General features: G+C 39.9%; 2 protein-coding genes across 3 annotated transcripts; both read left to right on the forward strand.

The window, feature by feature from the left end:
* Window positions 1-26: 26 nt before the first annotated feature.
* On the forward strand, window positions 27-14,379 carry CFI (complement factor I). 2 transcript variants are annotated; one of them, XM_010411727.3, is made up of 12 exons: window positions 27-379; window positions 1,939-2,257; window positions 2,888-3,032; window positions 4,370-4,548; window positions 5,558-5,668; window positions 7,237-7,353; window positions 8,478-8,516; window positions 9,025-9,128; window positions 9,736-9,851; window positions 10,554-10,831; window positions 11,925-12,026; window positions 13,934-14,379. In XM_010411727.3, exons 1-12 carry the CDS (start codon window positions 320-322, stop codon window positions 14,149-14,151), a joined length of 1,788 nt encoding a protein of 595 aa, XP_010410029.1. In that variant the 5' UTR covers window positions 27-319; the 3' UTR covers window positions 14,152-14,379. The 2 variants fall into 2 exon arrangements, with proteins under 2 accessions (XP_010410029.1, XP_010410030.1); XM_010411728.3 differs by having other exon boundaries at window positions 1,978-2,257.
* A 2,235-nt stretch (window positions 14,380-16,614) lies between these two features.
* PLA2G12A (phospholipase A2 group XIIA) lies at window positions 16,615-22,247 on the forward strand. The gene is made up of 4 exons (XM_039551493.1): window positions 16,615-16,931; window positions 18,589-18,665; window positions 19,526-19,691; window positions 20,743-22,247. Exons 1-4 carry the CDS (start codon window positions 16,706-16,708, stop codon window positions 20,859-20,861), a joined length of 588 nt encoding a protein of 195 aa, XP_039407427.1. The 5' UTR covers window positions 16,615-16,705; the 3' UTR covers window positions 20,862-22,247.
* The last annotated feature ends 181 nt before the right edge of the window (window positions 22,248-22,428 follow it).

Genomic DNA, 22,428 nt, shown 5'->3' on the forward strand with positions numbered 1-22,428 from the left:
GCCCGTGGGACGGATCGATCGCACTCCTCTGGGCAAAGAAAAGAAAAGTGTAACCCTCACAAGCGCTTCCTTTTAATCATTTACTTCAAAGGCTTTACTTTGGTTATCTCGCCATACACTTACGTGTACATAAAACCAGTTAAGGCAGGATCTTTTGAACAGATTTATCAGTTAATAGTTGAGGCTCCTGTACTTTATTTCTAAACACGCTTCAAAATATTTTTCTAGTGGCTAAAAATTAAACACAAATCTAACAGCTGACACTCAAAAGAATCCCAGCCACAGGAATTTGTCTAGGAAGGGAGATAAAAATCTCATCATGCGAATGCTCCCAGTTTGCTTGGTTTTCTTGTGTCTCCTTTGTCTTTGTGGATCAGAGGTAAGATACGTTTTATTGTGTTAGCAGTAATTTATTAAAACCTTTAATAAACAGTTTATTGTTATAAAAGCAAAACCAGTTGAGTTTTTAAAAAAAGTTTCCTTTCATAGTATTTGTGTTTCATACATTTGTTTTAGCCCAGCCTGAATGTGTGAAGTTTGCTATTTCTCTTTCATGTTTTGATTCTATCCGGGGCTTATGCTAACAGGTTTCTGGAAAATATTTTAATCATGAGCCTATCCTAAATCAAATTTGCAAGCAAGGCTGACCAGAGAAAGGTGCTGCAATTTTCCCTGCCTCCCTTTTTTGAGAAGCGGGATTGCAGCCTTGTAACACGGCAGCGTGGTATGTCCCACTGCCAGAAGGTTTGCTGCGGGTTGTCTTCGGGCAGAAGTGCCCAGGAAAGCCGGTCTGGGCTGAGCATTCAGCACAACCCAAGTCTTTCAGAGAAGTCCTGAGATAAAAATCAGCACCTGTTGTTCCCGGTGAGGAGGAACACCTAACACAGTATGGGAGTTATGCCAAGCCGGATCTGGCTCGCAGTTTGGATCCTACTGACCCCAGAACAGCAGGAAGAATTCAATTAGATTATACAACCGTGAAAAGGAGAGGTATTGGATTAAATTCTGCCCCAACAACATCCTCACTGACTTTACTGTGGCCAGGATTTCCTCATGAGAACTTTAAACTTCAGCTCTATTGATTCAGTTGACTCAGTCAAAGCTGATAAATCACATTCGAGGACTAACGTTTCTCTCCCATTTTCACACAGAGCCCATCCATATATATTTTTCATGTTTCATCATTCATACTACCCACAGATCTTAGTAAGCAAAAGCATCCAGCCAGCACTGAAGTCACCAGAGAGCTGCACAAACACAGGTGCAGAGCCACTCACCCAGAGGCTGTCAGAGGAAGGGGGTCAGAATCTGTATCTGCAGTCCAGTGATGGCCAGCAACCACCCTGCAAATCCACTGCTGTGCAAGATACAGGAAAAAAGTTGATAAGGAAGAGCATTCAATTTTCAAATTGCTTTCAGATACTTGAGATACTTGTTATTTGAGCACTCATATGGACTCTGCAAAACAAATCATTAATTATAGATTTATTTGCTAGTAAGTAGTTCATAAATACTTACTGGTGATATTTAAATCCAAAGTCAACCAGGCCAATAAAACAAATCTTAGGAAAAAACCCCCCAAACTGCTATTTTTTTCACTTTCTGGTGCTTAAATTCCTAAATGTTTATAATCTGCTCTGCACTTCAGTTGATGTTTGAAAAGTAAAGAGTATAAAGTTTGGGGGAGATCAGTGAGAGTGAACATCACACCAGGTAAATGACCCAAAAAGAAAAAAAGTGTTCAGGAAAACAGGAAGACAAGGTGGCCAAGACAAGGGGATAAACACTATAAATGGCATTTAGCAACTTTTGGTTAGATTGGAAAGGCTTACGAATGGACACTTGCTGAGGTCAGTGAAGAGATCTGCAAAACTCTTGATGCAGTCCCTAATCTTGCTTTTATTTTAATTTTTTTTTTTTTGTGTGTGTGCCTTGCAGAATGCAGCATTTAATGCTGAAAAAACCCCCTTTCGACAGGTTAAGCCTGCCCAGCCAGCTGAGCAAGACACCTACCTCATAAGAGAATGCTTAAGCAACCAATACACCCACAAGTCCTGTAAAAAAGTTTTTTGTCAGCCATGGGAACGATGTGTGGAGGGAAAATGCCTTTGTAAGCTTCCCTACCAGTGCCCAAAGAATGGCTCTGCAGTTTGTTCCACCAGTGGAAAGAACTTCCGTACCTACTGTCAGCTGAAGAGCTATGAGTGTCAACAGCCCAAAGCAAAGTTCCTGCACAAGGGAACATGCATGCCTAAAGGTATTAACACCTCCTTTTCCAGAATTTATCAGTCATGGGTGGCTAAGGAGATGCTTACACTATTTACAGCTCAGAAAGTCTGTTGATTTTCTTGCACTAGTAACAAATCAAACAGAAAATGAAAAGTCACTGAAAATGGGCAGTATCTGTTGATTTTCATAAAAAAATAAAGTGATTGACAGGCCCAGGTCATCCTCCTGCTGATTTTGTTACACAGATTGCTGCAGGCATTTTGCTACACAGGTCATAGAAGCAGGATCTGGCCCTCTCACTTCAAGTATTATTGGTTGGTTACCAAAAGTCCCCTAAAGAAGGTTATTATACTAAAATGCAACCTGTTCTTGGTAGACGTTCAGGTACTCTTATGTACCCATTACCCTCATTTGTCCTTAAACTGGCATACTCTGAAAAAGTAGCAGGCTCAAAGACACAAAGTCAATGCTCAGAAAATTCAGGAATAATACCTGAAACTTCAGATTCCCAATCTAGTGTTCTTTCCATATGAACTTCAGCTGTAAATACAAAATCAGTCCTGATTTGGTATTGTGCTGTCTTTCTACTAGATACATCTATATAATATGATTTTGTTTCGGGATTTTTTTCATTTCTCTCTTTTTTTTATGTTTTAAGAAACATTTTCAGTCTCTCTGGGTCATGAAGATTCAAGTTTGCTTCGAGTAAAACCTGTGAATCACAAGGAAGAAAGTTTTGTATGCGCTAGTGAGTGGACTATGAATGAAGCAAATGTGGCTTGCAGGCACCTTGGCTTTGAATTGTAAGTCTGGGGAATTTATCTCTGGATAACTGCAAGGGATCTGAAAAAGTAGTGATGCTTACAGAAGTGTCAGTCACAGCCAACTGTTAAAACAGAAAACTCATGAACAGTGTATTGGCTACAATATTCTGATAAAACTTCTTAAACTGACACCTGAGAGTGAGAGCCAAAACAATTTTTGTGTTCTGTTACAGGTTACAACTATGCAAACCATAATTGTTTTACTTTAAAATAAAGATGAAGACCAATTGGAGGTGTTTTCTCAGGCCTGTGTTAGGGAAAGTGCATGGATGGAGCATCCCCAGGTAGCTCTGAGCCACGATCTGTGTGCAGAGAAAGGTTTCTCAGGACAGCTGACAATAGGGTACAGCTCTGTTTTGCCACTTACACCAGCCAGACTAACAAGAACCTGAGCATGGGGTTTTTCCCTTCACCCCTTACCCTGCTGCCACTGCTTGCCCTGGCCCCAGGGATGGCTGAAGCCCCACAGAACTTGTTTTTTTTCCTGTGACCACACTGATGACCCAAGTTGCATATTCAGCTCCTCATAGAGTCACCTCTGTATCCTGTACATAATAATTTTACACCTGTACAACTAATTTAACTTAGGTAGACTTGCTTCCCCAACCTTATGGAAAAAAAACCCTAAAAATGTCCCCAAAAATCTGAAACTGCTATTGCAGTGCCTCTCTGGGTGAAAAGGAAGTATTTCCTAGTCCTGATCAGTGTAGCTTTAAATAGCAGATAAAGGTTTGCCCTGGGACAGAGTACTGAGCCCTGGAGTCTCACTGAAAGCCTCTCTAGTTACTTATTTACTCGATCCATATTTCTTTAAGGTAGGGCATACATACACTGTTAGGAGAATACTGCTCAGGTAAAACCAAGAAAGATGAAAATTTATCAATCCCAGCCGTGCAGTGGCCTGAGCTTCCTCAATATTCACTGGTTTTGATGGCACCAAGGATAGCTGACCCCATGCAGGATGGTTTCCAGGTTATGGCTCACCCATGTCCACACAGAGATAGAGATCTGAGCTTACAAGTTTTGCTGCATAAGGAGACTTTTCTATCCATCATGATACACAGTGTCTTTCATAGAGCTACATATGGATTTGGGGACAGTTCTAGGTAGCAACCTGCAAAAATTAGCACTTTTTCTTCCAAAGTAAACATCTCCCATTTACCCCTAGACAACTCCATGGGAAATCTGCTCTTTTTCTTAGCCATGACCAAAATTCTTTGACATTGAGGGAAATCATATAAATTCTAAACAATAAAAGCAGTGCACAATCCATGGTGAAATGATATAATTTGTTATTATTATTTGTATCTTCACAGAGGTGCTGAATATTACCAAACCAATTCCAGCATCACAGAATCTGCCTTAAATTCATTGCACTGTCTGCAAATAAGTTGCAGGGGCCTGGAGACAAGTCTTGCTGAATGTCACACAGAGATGAAATCAAGAGATAGTAATGAGGGACTTGTTAGCCTGCAGTGCCAAGAAAATCTCAGAGGTTAGTAGTTCTTTTAGTTTATTATCCCTTCGGTGTTTTTACATTTTAAGTTTATTTTAAATAATGAGGACCTAGTTTGCTGAACTCTCAGCCACAGAAAACCTGCACTGAAACCCTTTGATTATTTTAAATCATAATTTTGCATACTTTAAGATAATTGAGGCAATCTGGAGTCAAGACAGTCTTGAGTTTGCAAGTTTGAAAAATCACTGTTGCTCCTGAAGTGTTTTTACAGGTATTTCCCCAAAGGAAAATTATTTTACACATGGTTCTGTTTGTTCCACCATCCCTTCCAAGGGTACCAAGGTATATTGTATCCCACAAGTCTTATCTCTCCCGGGTTAACTGGTGGGCAGCCAGGTGACACTGTCGTGCTCACTGAGGGAGGTCCATTAGCACACCAGGAGCACTGCAGCCACACAAACATGGCTATGGTGAAACTGCTGGTGTCTCATGGGGGGTTTAGGACTCCTCAGTTTCTCACTGATAAAAGGGGAATCAAGGCCTTGTTTAGAATTCTAACAGCTTTTCATTCTCTGCAGTGAGCTTTCTCTGGGACTGCTGAGGATCAGCCTGAGATGCTGCTGACTAGAAAAGCTATGAATCATCTCAGGTTTCTCTTACAAAAGTAGTTATTCACAGGTTCTTGATGAGTTCTTTCTAGAGGAGGAACCTCCATCATCCTAGTTCCTTGAATCATTTGCAGTGGGTTTGAACTGGTCATTTCTGGTTTAGTCCTTGCCAGTCCTTTCATTAGAAGAAATTAAATTCCCTTTTGCCAGACTACTGGAATTTGGAGGAAGAAAATAAATGGTCACACTGAAACCCTCATGAAAAGGCAAACAAAACACTAAAAAAATATTCCTATTTACCTGACTGGGCCCCAGCATACCTACTGCTGATAGGCCAAACTGCTGACAGAATCAAATATGCAGGCAGAGTATTTCCCTGGGCAATTATGAACCTACAGTCAATTCCACACTAACTTCATTTTCATCTTGCTGCACAGTTTGTTCAGATGGGGAGTTTCAATGTGTCAACAAGAAGTGCATTTCTCTGAATAAAACCTGTGATGGAATCAATGACTGTGGAGACCTGAGTGATGAACTGTGCTGTAGAGGTAAGAATTTCCTTTGTCAGGTGTTTCGTACTAATTTCAGCAGAAAACCACCCACAAAGAATTTTTACAGTGATGTAACAGCTAAATTCTGTTGTCCAGTAAGTCACTACATCAAAGCAATCAAACCATAGTTTATGTATAAGGAAGGGCAAAAAAGAAGGCATAAAATACAGTTTTGAAGCAGGCAAGTGATCTCTTGAGAATCTGGATTTCCTCAGAGGATGAGGAAATAAAATGAAATTATTTAGGAAGCCGTTAAAAATTGATACAAAAAATGAGTCCTGTTAGAATGAAAATGTATTTTTACTTGGAAAAAATCAATAGTAATTAAACGACACTGGTTTTCTAATGAACTATCTTTAAACCAAAGGAAGATCTCTCTTAAATTTATTACTAATGCAAGATCATCCATGGAACATCTGTGAAGAGTTCCTGGCACATTGCTTGTTCATGAGAAGTCACTCTTTCAGCATCTGCAATTCCAGCTGTAAAAATTCTGATTAGAAATGAGGAATGGATCTAGCATGACCTGAATGCAGGAGAATACTTCCAAAATTTGGGTTTCCAGTGCCCAATGCTAAGGTGGATTACAAATCCCATCATTATCCCTCCATAACCTTAATTTTGTAGTGTTACAATTGTAAGTAAGATTGATCTTATAATTGTGGAAACATGGTCACAGAAATTTTAGAAAAAGAAATAAATACATGTGATTTCATACATCTAGTAGACATTTATTTGGATTCCACATGACAAAAATAGTGCTGTTTCAGCTGAATGGGCTGAAAACAATGCTTCCTGAAATCAAAATAAGTATTTCAGTTGAGTTCAGTGGTCTTTGGATCATATTGGGATATCTGGATACTTTTAGAGAACTATCTTATTTTCTATTAAAGACAAATACCTTAAATTGTAGATTGACGTGAGATTTTAAATTAGCTCAGAAGACCCTGCCGTGAATTCAAGCACTGCTTTGCTTTTGATAACATTCAAAGGGATCTCAAGATTTAAAAGGGAAGGGGTTCTCAGGTTTATAATACCTTTTCATATAACCAAGAGTTTTAGAAGAAGTAAATTATTACATCCAGTCTCTTCCTAAAAGGACTCTTGATTCCTAACCCTGCATTTAGGCATTTAGCGCATGCAACCAAAACTCAGCTTGGTCTCTGATTTGGGAGGGTGAGATTTGGCACAAGCATCATCAGTTCCTCATTTGAGGTGATCAGTAACGCTGGTGAAATTGGAAGTCTTTTGGCTGAGGTTGAGTGTGGACATGTTATGGAATGAAACTGGTATGGACTGACACCAAGTCTAGCAGTACAGTACTGCAGTGGTAACAGGGATCCACATTTTTCAAGTCTTATAACTTCAAGATTTAAAGTGAGGAGAGCCAAGTATTCATTTTGTTTACATGCACAGAGCTTGCTTTTGTAATCTCTTTATGAACAGCCAGGTCCCATGTAATATGGATATACATTTGGTTTATATTTTAAAAAGCTCTCTGACAGTGTGAGGTTGCTGAACCAAATGATCCTGTGATTTACATTTGTAATTCTCCTGTGTTACAGAGTGCAGAAACAACAGTTTCCACTGTCGGTCAAATATCTGTATTCCAAATAAGAATGTCTGCAACAAAGATATCGACTGCCTCACAGGAGAGGATGAAGCTGGAGTTCTCTGTGCAGGTTTTTTTCTGAAAGATGTTTTTGTTTCTTTCCTTTCATTCAGCCCTAAACTAGAGGCTGCACAATGCATATTATTATACTATTTATTATGCAAGAATCAGTCTTCCCTATGTTATGTTATGCACAGGAGGAAGAAAAGGTCATACAATTTTATTTCCTTTCTTTCTGGAAAAGAATGACAAGAAAACTAAAGGAAGGAAGAAAACAGATGATGGTTTTGGAAGCTTAAGGCAGATTATGTCTTTTGTTTAAGTGGCCAGCTATCAAACTGGTATCCCTTAAGAAAGTGTAGAGAGGGTGAGCAGGAATACTTTCCCCACAAATGAGGTATTCAACTAGTTTGTCAATATAATAATTCTTCTGTGCTGTTCCCCTCTCTGTTGAAAAGATTATGCTTTGTTTTAAAATCAGAATGTTTTCCTTGCTCTCATAAGAGAAAGTCTAAGGCCAAAAAAGTAAAAACTATTGGTAAATGGTAATTACTACAGGTAAAGTGAACTCTAAATGTAAACATTACTGTCAGTGACATGAGAACAGACACAATGCTCAGCCCCCATTTAAGGACTGAATTCAGTGGGCACTTTGTTTGAATAAAAGCTGACAAACCAGATTCAGCAAGCATTTAATTTACCTCTTGTGTTGAATATCCTCCCTTACCCCGTTAAAGGAGGCACACAGCATAATCTAAATTGGGGGGGAAAAAATCAAACAAAAACCTGTTACCTAATGCTCCTTTGGTTTTTAGAAAGTTTCAAAGGTTGATGGGGCAGGAGAAATTTTGGTGGTTTTTGGTAGAGAAGAATGGGACATCTCTTTAGAGATCACAAACAAAAAAAGGCAGTTTCTCAGGGTTTCCTGGAAGAAGGGCTCCCTAGGCTTGGAAAGTGAGTAGATGTTGTGTAGTTATAAATGAGTATCTGCTGGCTGTAGGTCATTTTTAGGCTGAGGCAGCCAAACAGTGCCTAGCAGGAAAGGAAACAGCAGGCACCAGGCTGGAGAGTATTGCTCTCCATGAGAACAGTATGCCCTTATGCATTTAAAATGTGTTCCACAATTTTGGCACACAGACATAGATTTAAGTAAATGTCTGCCAATAATTTTAGTGTTTTGTTATTCTACTATAGGCAAAGAAGAAGTTGCTGAAAATGACAGTATGGATGAAGGTGAGTGTAATTAGCCCTCCAAAATCAACAGCATACCCTCTTATTAGTGACTTTCTAGCTGCCAGCCAGCTCCTCAGATCCAGAACACTCAGATATTTTGACTTTGTGATTTACTAATGTACACTGTGGGATTTACTGTTGGTCTCACTTTTCACTGATTTCAAGAACGCGGTAATAATTCATCCTGGCTGAGGACCTACATCTGCATGTTTTGGCAACTGGTGAACTCCCAGCTGAGGTAAACTCTCAGCAAACCTAGGGGAACATCCTTAAAATTATTTACCGGAATGCAAGCAGCATTGGAAAAGGGAGAGAAGTAATGTGATGCTAAGACACAAACAATTTTCAAAGCAAAGACAGATGCCAAAATTTTTCATCTTTGTTTTCCTCCTATTTCAGCTGCTGGCATATTTGCAGCACTCAGATTTTCAAGATAAAGATAAGCCTGTCTCCAAATAGAGAGAATGTATACCTGAATTCTGAGATACATTTTTCCTTTTTGTTAAAGAAAGAAAAATGATAAAGACACTTCTTCCCCAAGTGCACTGCGGTGTTAGAAATCACACACTAACTCGACGGAAAAGAATCATAGGTGGAGAGATTGCAGGAAAGGTAAAAAAATAACCTTACCAGATATGAGTTCATTCAGCATTGCTTTAAATGGGCATTATTTGCCTTCTGTTAAACTTAAGGAAATAACAAAATCAGCTTATGCCATGTTTTGCAGCAGTAGTGGCGTTGCCCTGAATGAAAGTAAAGAGAAGCACAATTTATAAAGTAAAATATGGAGTTACAAAACTGAGCATTATAGTACAAGTAGACACTGAAAATTACTCAGAAAAACAATTAATACTACAGCTAAAAATAACAATTCTGGCAAAATGGAATTAAAATTTGCGTCTTTAAAAGACAATACAGCAAAAGTGTAGGGTCAGACCCTACATCTGTTTCTCTGACTACAAGGGGTTTCATGACTGAAAGCTGGAGGGAAGGAGGCATTGCACCAAGTCAGAAGATTGAATAAAATTACTGAATTTTAGTATATAAATCCTTTATATCTCATGGAGCCCAATTTACAACTTCTGGATAGCAGATCTTTTATTTAAAATCAGACATAGTCAAGGAGATTAGGTGATACCAAGAGATGTTTTTCCCTTTATGCACTAAAAGTTGTACAACTGCAATGACTTCTCATTATTTGTGTTTGTTGATTGAATAGGGTGAATTCCCTTGGCAAGTGGCAATTAAAGACACCAGCAATGAAGGTTCAACAGTGTACTGTGGAGGGGTTTATATTGGTGGCTGTTGGGTTCTGACTGCTGCTCACTGTGTCAGGTAAAAACAAACTCGGGAATTATTTTCTTACTGCAAGGCAAAAAGATTGTTTTGGATATTCTCAGCTACATGTTTGTTAATTTCTATTTGTCTGTTGAACAGAACAGTTTAAAATACCGACTCACCCACATGAACAATGAGGAAGATTCAGGGAAAATAGAGTGTTTTGGCAGTGAATAGAAAGATAAAAAGTAACAATGAGTTTGAAGAGACATGGCATACTTTAGTCAGATAGCAGACAGGCAGGAAAGGTCCACTGTAGCCACTCTGCTTGAAATTAAATACAAGGGACCTCTTCTCCATCTCTACCTTGGGGAAGTCCAGGATCTGTTCCCAGAGAATGTCCCTGGGGTCATATACTCCCCAGAACAAGCCAAGAGCAGACATGTAAGATTTGCCAGTCCCATCCACATCTGCTTACTCTATTATCAGAGCAGCATAAACACCTGGTTTCTTTTTGTCACAACACTAAACAGAGCCTGGCTTTAACATCATTTTCTGCATTAGTTGCAGTACTCAGCATGTGTCACCTGTCTTGAATTTGCTACACTTCAGAAAAACTTGGGCATTAAGTCCAGAAAGAAAATATATGTCTCTAATGTGAATTTTTATTCTACAGAAACTTTGATAAAATGCAACAGTTTACAGCTTTAAAACAGTTGAAATGTAAGTTCTTGTGTTTATTTGGCTGGTTTTTTCCAGGGCAAATCGAGTCCATCTCTACCTTGTCTGGGTTGGAATGCTGCATACAATAGACCACGACAAAGAGACAAATACTTTGAAACTAAACCAAGTGATAATTCATGAAAATTACAATGCATCAACTTACGAAAATGACATTGCTCTGCTGGAGCTGAAAAGTTCTCAGCATGGAGAATGCTTCCTGGAAGACAACAGCATGCCTGCCTGTGTCCCCTGGTCAGAGTACATGTTCAAGACTGGTGACACATGCAAGGTTTCTGGATGGGGACTAGAGAAAGGTATTTGGTTTAGTGCTTGCTACAGGAATGTATTATTTGTATAACTCATTTTCTAATTGCGATGAGCTTTTATTTTGAAAAGGCTGAAGAATAGTTGTGCACAAAGCAGTCAGAAGAGGCTGAGTACAGAAAATGTAGGCTGTGGTTTGGCACTCAGGTATCATTGTTGGGTTCTCTTTTCTGTACTGCTTCCTCTGCTGTTTCAGCCACTTAGTAGATTGATATGGAGGACATCTCTGGATGAAAACTACCCCAACAGTAAGAAATTTTCCTTTTGTCCATCTAATAATTGTATTAGCTGTCGAGACCTGTTAACAACATGTAACAGATGGTGTTTGGTAGCTCACGGGGGCCCACAGTCACAGCTTGTCCTCTGTCCCCTTCCCAACAGGATCTGAGCTGCAGCCAGCAGTCATGAAACTCAGCACATGTTGTCACTGCCATGGTTGGGTTTAGCCCAGAGAAGCTTGCACAGAGACACATAAGCCAAGTATAATCATGCTTTCAAAGATTTGGGAAGCATTTGTTTTGTATCACAGCGTTCCAGCCTGGTTTTGAGGTTCCTCCTCTCCATACTCAGTAGCATCCACCCAGCAAATGCAAAGTTGGGAATTGCTAGCAAACAGACAGAACAAAATAGAGCATCTCTTTAGACTTGTGAATACATAATTCACCTGTATCTACAGTAAGTACTCCACAAAGATAGAGCCAAGTTGGAAAAAAGGTAATAAGGATGAATCACAGCCACATCTCCATTTCACAGAAAGCAATATACCAGTTTCCAAGTGCCTGGAAACCTTGATATGGAAAACACAGGAAAAAAAACCCTGAGGGATACAAGGAAATGGAAAGGGTGAAAATGTCACATGAAAGTACTGTAGTTAACACTGCAATTACACCACTCTGCTTTTATTTTGAAATATATGGCCAATATATTGGGTAAATGTTAGTGGCAGTTTAAGGTTTCTGGTTTATAATACTGAAGATAATATTCTCTAAATAAGTAAATTAACTAACTTTCAAATTATTATATTAAATGTGTCTAATGTGTACTTACAATTTTAAATTTTGAAAATATTTTTTTCTTTTCTAGATTACAAAAAACAATTTATCCTCAAGTGGGGAAATGTTAATTTATTTCACAATTGTTCTGAATTGTATCCAGGACGATTTTTTAAAAAAATGGCATGTGCAGGTAAGCATCAATTTTATTACTATAATTTCTACCATCAAGGTCTCAGTTTAGGCCAGATATACTGGGTGGGAATCTTCCAGACTTAAGGAAGACAATAAACCAACTACCACAACACCACTGTTGGCAAAATGTCAGCCACTGGAGCCTGTGGCATCCACCATTATATACGTATTCATAAACAGAGTTCAGATGACAGCATGACAAGTTTCTATGATTATATGGGCAAATTTTTGCATGTAATTTGAGTTATGTTTTCTAAATACACAAGCACTCTACAGCCTACTGAACCTCCTACCTTTACTCTATTTGATTCTGATTCAGCAACATGTTTAAGCTAATGCCTGTCCTGGAACACACAGCCTGTTGACTAGAATGTAACTATTCATCTGCTTAGACATTTGCCACTACCACACTGCATCCCAGGAAAATACAGTTAACTTTGCAAACTTAGAGTAGTCTGGCCAGGAAACTGGTTGCCACTCGTAGTATTAAAATGAGGATTTTGAATACACATTTTTGCTTCTCAAGTGACAAAAAATGTTGCCAAATACATGACTAAAAGAGCAGTGAGTATTCAACTTACAGGGCAGATGGTTTCAACTGTTAAATCAAAAAGTAAAGGCACTATTTAAACAAACTACTCAACAAGAAAATAAAAACCATATATGAAAGCAAAATCATTCATGATAAATTCAGCATGTCATCTGTAAGATACGGGGCTTATTTACTGCACCAATTCTGTAACTTATCTCTTTTTTCTTCAGTATATTTCAAGTGATCATACTTTACTACAAGGGGATAATGACAATACCACATGAGACACATTCAGAAAGGGGATATCTGGGGTTAACTTTCCATCCCTGATGCAAATAAAAACTTTAAGGGCTGGTATCCACAGGAGTTAGTAATCCAAGCATTAATTAAACTGATTAAAGGCAATAAAATCTTGTTTCATAGGATTAGTAATCCCAACTCTGAAAAGTTCACGTAACTCTTTCTCAGAAATGTAGAGATTCAAAAAAGAGGTTACATTTTTAAAAGCTTGGGGAGTCATGCTTTGTATGGACTCCTTCATACTAGGACAGTCAACCAAGCAGAAAAGTATAGTAAGGGTGTTAGAAATCCATAAACTTTTACTGAGTATATAGGAAAAAAGCAAAAATCACATTCTAGCTCTGTAGCAGCATTTCTGTTTATATCATATCCATCTTGCTTCATTTTTTTGGAAATAATTTTCCTTATTTGCTGACCTGCAAATGAGTAGGTTTGTGAGCACTGAAGCATAAAGGGCACTGGATCCTGCACACTTGTGCCTCAGGGTTGCTACCTGGTGTTCCTAAAGGAGCACCAGGTAGCAGCCCTGGGACCAACCATGCAGTGGGGGCACTTACAGACAGTTGCTCTCCCTCTCATCCCAGGATTCATGTGCTCTCCTTCTCATGCCTGCCCATCTGTTTTCATAAAGCTGGTAAAGAAAATAATTGTACAGATGAGACTGCACAATGCCTTACTGGGTAGAGAGGACACCAAAGGCAGACACAGAGGCGTACACATATTATTATATCTTCACTTCCAAAGGAATCAGTCTACAAATCTTTTTACATTGTTCCATCTTTATGGGCTACTTCTTATAGCTGGCAATGTGGCTGAATTGTTCCCTATTGCACTGGGTAAAACAAGACTGATGAAAAAGCAAATGAGAATTTGGGCCAGCCACAAGTATAAAGAGAGGCCCTGCACTTGAAATGAGAAGTAAGTAACAGACTTGAAGAGATTCCGAATCTCCTTTACTGGTGACCATTAGACAGACACCTGTCAGGAAGCGACAAACCTGAAAAATCTCCTGAGCTCTGCCTTGTGTGCCAGCTTGTATCTTAACTCAATTTTGCTTTTTATTTCCTCTTCAGGTACTTATGATGGCTCCACAGACAGTTGCAAAGGTGATTCAGGAGGCCCCCTGGTCTGTTTTGATGCAGAAAACGTGGCCTATGTCTGGGGTGTTGTGAGCTGGGGTGAGAACTGTGGGGAGGCTGGTCACCCTGGCGTGTACACGCAGGTTGCCAGCTATTATGACTGGATTAGCCACCATGTGACAAGGGGTCTCATCTCACGGTACAATGTCTGAAGCTTGGAAAATGAAATGCTTCCTTCAAATCACCCATGCAAAAATAGTCCTTTTTCACAATCAGCAGTCATGTAACTTAGCAACAAGCAGTACAAATCTTTAAGGAATGTATTTTGAAAATTCTTAACCCTCTATGAATATCACAATTTTGCAGAGCCTGTGGGAAGAGAATTTTACAGGCACAAGTCCACAGCAAAAGTCTCTAATAAAAGCAGACGTTAAAATATCTTTTTCTTGTTATTTTGGATTTTTTTCCACTTTTCACATTGCATTTCAGTTGCTGTTTGTTTATCTAGCTAAAAGAGACAATAATACTGGAAGCAGTGGTTGGAAAATGACTGCACTGGCAATATGTGAACTTCACAGAAAGGACAGCAGCCAGGCTGCTTTAAAGAACTCACATCATCTCAAGGTCTAAGTCACCAGAAAGCCTCAGGAGGCTGCCTTGCTTGGCACTTGATTCCTCAGGCTTATTGCAGAAGTAGACTTCGGACCATCTATTAATCCACAGATTGGCTATGACCATGAGATTTGTTGCAATGCAACAGTTACTCAAATAATAAATCTGCTTGCTAGTTTTTGCAGCTACAAACTTAGACAATTCATATCTAGTTAATATACATCATCTGATCATCTAGCCTGGGGCAATTTTTGTAGCTCTAAGTTTTATTAATTTAACAGCAGCTGGTCACAAACAACAAAGGAATTTTAAAACTTAAATCTCCAACTTAAATAAAAAGCATCTTTACTATCTTAAGATCCCTGTGTATGTATATATATTTCAGGTATCCAGCAAACTCTTAACACGAAGTAGAGTTTTACTCTACACACTATCACACACTGTATGTGCATATATATATTTATATCCACACACATTTTATATAACAATACAAATATATAAAAAGTCAATACCTTAAACATACAGACTTAATTCTACAAAACCAAGTAGGAGATCTAAAATTAGGCTCTTTGCTGTCATAAAGAAAACATCAGACTATACATAATACCCTCACATTCAGTAAGAGCTCCACACAAAAAGTGTGCAAAAATTCTTTTTGAAGCAGTAGAATTTGATTTGTGGATTGGTGCCATCAACACAAAACTCACATAACTCCAGCCAGTTGTATGAAAATTTTCAATAGCTTTAGAACATTCTTCACCGTATTCTAATGACAAATACTTCTAATATCTATTTTACTTTATTCCTCTAAATTAATTATCCTGTTGAGTAAATGGCATATGTTTACACAACACAGTTGTTGTGATAGTAATTTTTCTATAATTCACCACAGTCAGACAACAAAAATTTTTACATTTTCATTGACTTTTCTCCATCTTCCAGACTTGTAAAAACCCCACATCAGCATGAATTTGTCATGTAAAGGCACTGTCAGGCAGCAAAATAATTAAACTAAGAGTATGAATTGCTTCTCTGGACACCCCCCCCCGTCAACAAGGTTTCCTGTTTAGGAAAGCATTTAAGTACATTGCTACACAGAAATTATTTTGCTGAATTAGGGTCTTGGTAAAGAAATCCTAAATAGGAAAAAGCTGAACAGGTGTACAAAGAGCTCCCTCTTTTGTTTGACTTAATTTTTCTCTGAAGAAGTATTTCCACCGATTTCTTCAGTTAACTACATATAATATTAAATACTGAGACTGCAAATAAAAAACCCCCAACACAGTAGAATATGTATCTTTATGCTCTGTCTGATCTGAAGGTCTCTTGGTTCTCCTTCCATTTCCTGTTCTTCTTTACATGTTACTTTTGACCTGAAGCCAAGTATTGCTTTTTTCTGAGGAATTCTACACAACATCAATCAGAGTTTTCATTACAAAATTAAAACAATTTTCACGTGCTTCCACTTCAGCTCATCTGTGATGCATCTAGCATTTAAATATACATTTTTTTAAAAATCTCAAAACCAAACACGGTATTTACCAAGCAAGTTCATTTTGGTCTGATTTTTCTTTTGAACAAATCAAGACGGGACTTTTACCGTTTAATAGATACACTTTCATTTTGCTCTGTTTTGCAACCTCGCCTTGCACTTCTGACGATGTCATGAGAACCATTCACACGTGTAAACATGACCGGGTCAGTTTCCTTCCCACTGAACATCATCACGAAATTCGGTACCTCCCGGGGCCCTGCTCAGCCAGCGCCAAGGTGCCAAGGTACAAGGGCAGGCCCCGCTTGCCCAGGTTTGGAAGGCCCCGCACGGCAGACCGGACACAGCACAGGGGGCACGGCACAGGGGACACGGCACAGGGGACACGGCACAGGGGACACGGCAGAGCGGACACGGCAGAGCGGACACGGCACAGGGGACACGGCAGAGCGGACACGGCAGAGCGGACACGACACTGGGGACACGGCAGAGCGGACACGGTGCGCTCCGCGGCGCTGCCATCGGGCGGGCGGCCGGGGAGGCCCCACCCGGCGGGGCGGGCGCACGGGCGGGGCCGCGGGGACCATGGCGGCGGTGGCGGCAGCGGGCCGGGCCGGGCGGGCGGTGGAGGAGAAGGAGGAGGGCTGCTTAGCGGGCTCGGCATGGCCCGCGGCCGGCTGTCGCTGCTGCCCCCGCTGCTGCTGCTGCTGGTGGTCGCGGCCTGCGCCTGGCGGCCGGCGCGGGGCCAGGAGGCGCCGCAGACCCCGGACTGGCGGATGACGCTGAAGACGATCCGCAATGGCGTGCACAAGATCGACATGTACCTGAACGCCGCCCTCGACCTGCTGGGCGGTGAGGACGGGCTCTGCCAGTACAAGTGCAGCGACGGTGAGCGGGGCTGGCGGCGCGACCCTTGTCCCGGGCAGGGCGGCCGGGGCTGCGCTCCCGCCGCGGCCCAGCGCCGCTGCCGGGGCAAACCTCGCTATCGAGTTCTTGGCGGTGTACGTAATTGTAAATACATGTGTGAGCCTCGGCAAGAAAGCTCTTGTACGTGTATGTGTGTTTAAATACGTGTATAACGTGTACGGAGCATGCATACACGTAAGCAGTTCTCTTGACGTGACTTTTAAATAGCTCCTTTTAAACGTCTCCAAGACGTTTGTCTTGAAGAAAGGCGTATTACTGTCAAACATATAGCTGATGTGTACGGGGAAAAACCCTGGAGTGGGAAGAATTGCTTCCTTCCAGCTGGTTATTTACGAGCACGCCCGAGCATTTCGGTTTGGGACAGAAAAGCTTAAATCTGAGCTATGGAATATGTTGTTCCAAAGTCACGCTTGAGTAACTGGTTTTAATGGCAGCCGCGGTTGCCAGTGCAAGGAATGTGTCCTGCTATTTGTAAATCCTGCTGCTACCAGCAGAGGACATCTGTGCTTCTTGCCTGCGTTTCAGCTGCCTGGTTTACCTGAGCAATAATTGAGGCAGCTCAAGTTGGCATGACCCGGTAGATGATGATGGTTATTATTATTATCATCATCATTATTATATTAGACTATTATTGTTAGGAGAAGCCTGCTTGAGCAAGGCGTTTGGACCAGATGATTCACTGTAGTGCCTTCCAACCTGTCCTCTTCTGTGATCACCTCCCCTACCATGCCCATCCTGGGTGCCAGGGCAGGCAATGCTCCAGAAAGGGGATTTCTTTCCAGGCTTTTCACTGGCGCTTCAAGAGCACTCCAAAATGGGAGGCTCCCATAGCCTGTCATGGTGGAACCATGTCACACCCAGTTTACTCTGTTGGATTATTTGTTAAAGTGAGTCTCATGGTGGCACCCTGGCTTGGCTCCACAACAGTGGCCAGGACACTGTGACATTTACACTCTGTACTAGAATATGCATCTTTCAAATGTGGGGTTTTTTTAATTCTCCATTACTTTTAATTGTGGACTCATTTGTTTCCAATACTGAAATGAGCTGGAGGGTCGTTTTTGAAATTAACTCCACAGTCTTCCTTAACTTGGGATGCAGAATTCCTTGGCTTGCTGCACTAGCGAGTGTTAAGGGAGATGTGAGTTTAGCAGTCTCTACTAATTTAAATTCTATTAATGCTACAGCTGTAGAAATAAAAATTATGTTTCATTCTAGTTAAGATAAAAAAATCAGAGAACTACTGTTGATTGCATATAAAGCATAGAAGTATTAATGAACTTACACTAAAGTACTCTGTTAATATACTCGTACATATTGCATACTTAACCAACACGTCAATTTTAGTAATTCCTTTTTTTTTTTTTTTTTTAAACTTGGGAAGCAAACATTGACACTTGCTCAGGTGTCTTGTCCCTCTTTCTAAAAAAAATTACTTAGTACCCCTAAGTTGTAATTTGGAAAGAATTGTTGATAAGTGCATGCCTGAATATATTTGAAGTTAAAACTGTAACTGATACTATCTTGAGCCAAACAAATGTCTGTGGTGAGTTTTAAAACTACTAAAATCCTGTGCAAAAAAATACCTGTTTGAGACATGATAAATTACCTTTTTCAGGATCAAGGCCTGTACCTCGCTATGGATATAAACCATCACCACCAAATGGCTGTGGATCCCCTCTGTTTGGAGTTCAGGTATTTCCATTGTGGGGCTTCTTTGTGCATCTTCCATACATCAGCTTTCTTCAGTGTAGATGATTTTTTCCATCCCCCCCTTCTGACACAGATCCATATACAAGGTCCCTGTTCTTATCAGCTCCTCACACATGCTCTGGTAACAACATACGGGAAGTGTTAGTATTGTAAAAGAACACAGCATAAACATTTTCAAATATTACAAGCATGAAATGTAATGTTGGTGATTAATTTCTTGCGTTTTGAGTGGTTGGTTTCATATTTTGTTTGCACAGTCTTGAAAGCATTGAGTAACCACAGCTGTGGCCCTGTAAGAGTGGAGGGTTTGGCTCTGACTCTTGCTGTCCTTACTGACACTAACCCATTTTCCTTAATGCTAGAAAGAAAAGATGAGTTAGCTTGTTGTCCTTCAGCTTTGGGACTTTCTCTTCCCCACCCCCCACTCTGCCCATCCACCACCTCAGAGCATAAGCTGGGGCTGGGCAAGAGGTTGGGAGAGGCTAGGGCAGCAGACCCACACCGAACAGAGGAGTATTCCGTAGTACATAGTGGTGCTCAGCAATAAAAACTGGAGCAGTGGGAGAAGGTGGGGAGGGGGTGGTGGTAGAGCTGTGTATGACTTCCAGGTGGCTGTTGGTCAGAGACTGGCTTAGTGTCCCCTCTGCTTGTGAGATGTGGTGGATGCTTTTTACACTGCTTATTTTGGGACCTTTTTTTCGTCTTTTATTCATCTATTAAACTGTCTTTATCTCAACCCGTCACATTAGTTTTTGATTTCTAACTGTTACAGTCTGTCCATAGGTTATATTTTTCTTAACTGGAATACCAACGGAGTGTGTGTCTATGTGTTTTCTTCACAGTTTGACATCGGTATCCCTTCAATGACAAGGTGCTGCAATCACCACGACAGATGCTATGATACTTGTGGCAATAAAAAAAATGATTGTGATGAGCAGTTTCAGACCTGCCTCTCAAAAATTTGCAGAGATGTGCAGAAAACGCTTGGAATCTCAGAGAGTGTCCAGGGTAACTGTGAAAAAGCCTTTATTTTTTTTCAGTTTCAACCCAAGCTTAACTTGGCAAAGAATCTTAGTGCAGTGCAGCAAGGCCACATTTTCATAAGCTGATGAAAGGTGCTTTGTTCTGTCCCTCTGCTATGCAGCCCACATACTTGTACAGCAGAGCAGTGACACAGCATAGGAAAATGATCAGGGTTAAAACCAACTTTGAGTTAAGGTTAATTTTAACTTTAGGGGAAAAAATAATGCTGCCCATCTGGGAGTATGAATATGGGAATACAACTGGATCAAAATGCATGTATAATTCTTGCATTTACTGTAACATAGCTGTAATATGACTGTTCTGCTGGGTGATTCCTAAATATCTACTATGTGATTGCTAGTAAACTGTAGGAAAACACAGAATCTTTTCCTGTTATGAAATAAGATATTAATTACTGTCATAGTGGAAGTAGTTAATGCTGTCCCCTAGTGAATAAATGTTAGGTTTCTTAGTAACAGGCCATATGATATTCCTTCTGGTCATTGGCCTGCATCTGATGGATACATGACATAACCACTTTTTAACTTGGCAATGTCACTTTCACAGTAAATACTCCCACTGAGAGCAGTTAAGTTTTTAGAACAACCCTGTGTTTGAACTTTTCCAATTTATTTAACTGTAAATAAATCATTGTATTGGTCTTTAGTGTCAGAACTGGTGAATATTTGTTCAGTTCTGTTGAGCTGATGTTAAAGATAGCAACTTCTGCATAAACTGGGATGCAAAGAGCGAGGAGATAAACCAGTTCTTTGATCTTTCCGAGACTCAGTATGTTTTTAACAGAGGTAACGTTCCACATGCAATGAATTTGCATTTTGTTTGGCATATAAAAAAATCTTTACTCAAAACTTAAATGACTCTCTGTTGGTTCAGTCTTTCATTTGACAATATATTTGCTATGCCCAGAGAAGATTGCTCCTTCCTTAGAATCATTCTCAGTTTGCCAGAGTATTCTCTTGTTAGTTTCATATTCCACTCAAAGAATACTTTTAACTGAACTTTTCTTTGCTTGCAGCTTGTGAATCAACTGTTCAGCTGCTGTTTGATGCAGTTATCCATTTAGGATGCAAACCCTACCTGGATAGCCAGAGAGCTGCCTGTATGTGTCATTATGAGGGCAAGACAGATCTCTGAAAGAAGACACTGAGATCTCACCATGTAGAATAAAGCTAAAGATTCAGCTGAAAAGAAGCAAAGCTTTGGTTACAAACCTTTATGCTTTTCAGACAGTAATACATTAAACACTGACATGAATTTACTGATTTGAAGATCACTACAATATTCATGTAAAAAAGAAACAAGTCGTCCTTCTCTCCATTTTATGCCAGAAGCTTGGGAACTGAAATTGCTTTCCTTTGGTGTATATCCACCTAGGGCATGCTGTTGTAAAACACTGCTGCCCTTTTAATCTTCCCAAGAAAACTCCATAGTGGGGACATCAGAGGCACCGAAGAGTTACATTGAATTCTCAGGTGATTTTTAATACAGGTCAGATTTTAGGTTTACTGGCAGTTGAAGCATCTGATGGGTTCAACAGGAAAGAGTGCATTGTGTGTACCAATATGACATCTCACACAGCCTGTACTTGCATGTTCCTGCTGCAATTGCCTTCAGTTCTCTCCAATGTATGTGGTCTGGCAGGTTTGTTGTTAAAAAAAGAAGGAAAATACCCCAAGCCCATGTACGTGCACTACATATTTCTACCTGATTCTATATCAATGCCTTACTTCTGCAGCACTTTTCAGATCAAGTATGTTGATCCTTTTAAGGGCTGTCCAGTAAAATGAACAGTTTGCAGCATAAGGATATAGTCTTGATTTGAGAAAATGGTGAAATGTAGTTTCTGTGTTATTTTTAAAAAGTTCATCAAATGTCTGTTTTTGAATAGAACATTTTGTGTTGTGTATTATACGCACGGAAAGGATATATGTACAAATATGTTGATTTATATTTCTGTTGTGGCACAACTTGGCTACTGTATTCATCTTTGCTCTCATTTAGTCTGTTCTGATGAAAACTAAAAGCAAGTTCCACAGTTAAGATCAGTATGTCCAACAAACTTCTTTATTTAAGATGCCCTCTGTGAGGCTGATGGATATGTGAGCCTGTACTTCTGTCACCTGTTCCCTCTCTGACTTCTCTAGCTAAAATCACCTGATGTCTGAATTATCTGGGGTTTTCTCTCTGTACTCAGCTTTCATTGCTTATCTACAGGTGTCAGTCAGTCAGTTAACTTCTGCATTAGGTCCTCTGTTAGAAAGATAATGTTTGCTTTTGTTAAAAAGCAATTCTGCTTTAGATATGTACAGGAGAGGAATGAAAATTAAAATATTGCATCTGTGAACAAGTAATAGAAACTAAATGCATAAAATTCACTGGACTCATGGACTATAATGTGATATAATTTTGTGTGTTTTTTCTTTGCCGGTTGTGTTTTTGGTTTGTTTGTCACTAGAACTTACTGTACATGACAGTGAATGTAAGGGCCTAATAAAAAAAAGTTTCTGCTAAAGTTCCTTAGTCATGCTTCAAGGTTTCTTATTTGTGGATATGAAATAGCACTACAAGAGAAGTATTACTGTAAAGCTTTACAAAACTTTGCTAGATTAACGTGTAGTTCCCCTAATTTGGTGACATTCATTTTCTACCACAGAATTGAAACAATTCTGAATTACCCTGGAATTCCATGGTTGTAACCCTA

This window comes from Corvus cornix, chromosome 4, assembly GCF_000738735.6.
Source record: "Corvus cornix cornix isolate S_Up_H32 chromosome 4, ASM73873v5, whole genome shotgun sequence".
Classification (NCBI taxonomy): Eukaryota; Metazoa; Chordata; class Aves; order Passeriformes; family Corvidae; genus Corvus; species Corvus cornix.

What these genes read in the sequence shown, in the direction of transcription:
- CFI (XM_010411727.3), top strand. Translation starts at nt 320, where the DNA reads ATGCGAATGCTCCCAGTTTGCTTGGTTTTCTTGTGTCTCCTTTGTCTT. An exon ending in TTTGTCTTTGTGGATCAGAG is followed by an intron (nt 380 to 1,938) that starts GTAAGATACGTT and finishes TGTGCCTTGCAG; the next exon opens with AATGCAGCATTTAATGCTGA. An exon ending in TAAAAAAATGGCATGTGCAG is followed by an intron (nt 12,027 to 13,933) that starts GTAAGCATCAAT and finishes TTTCCTCTTCAG; the next exon opens with GTACTTATGATGGCTCCACA.
- PLA2G12A (XM_039551493.1), top strand. Translation starts at nt 16,706, where the DNA reads ATGGCCCGCGGCCGGCTGTCGCTGCTGCCCCCGCTGCTGCTGCTGCTG. An exon ending in CCCCTCTGTTTGGAGTTCAG is followed by an intron (nt 18,666 to 19,525) that starts GTATTTCCATTG and finishes TTTTCTTCACAG; the next exon opens with TTTGACATCGGTATCCCTTC. An exon ending in AATCTCAGAGAGTGTCCAGG is followed by an intron (nt 19,692 to 20,742) that starts GTAACTGTGAAA and finishes CTTTGCTTGCAG; the next exon opens with CTTGTGAATCAACTGTTCAG.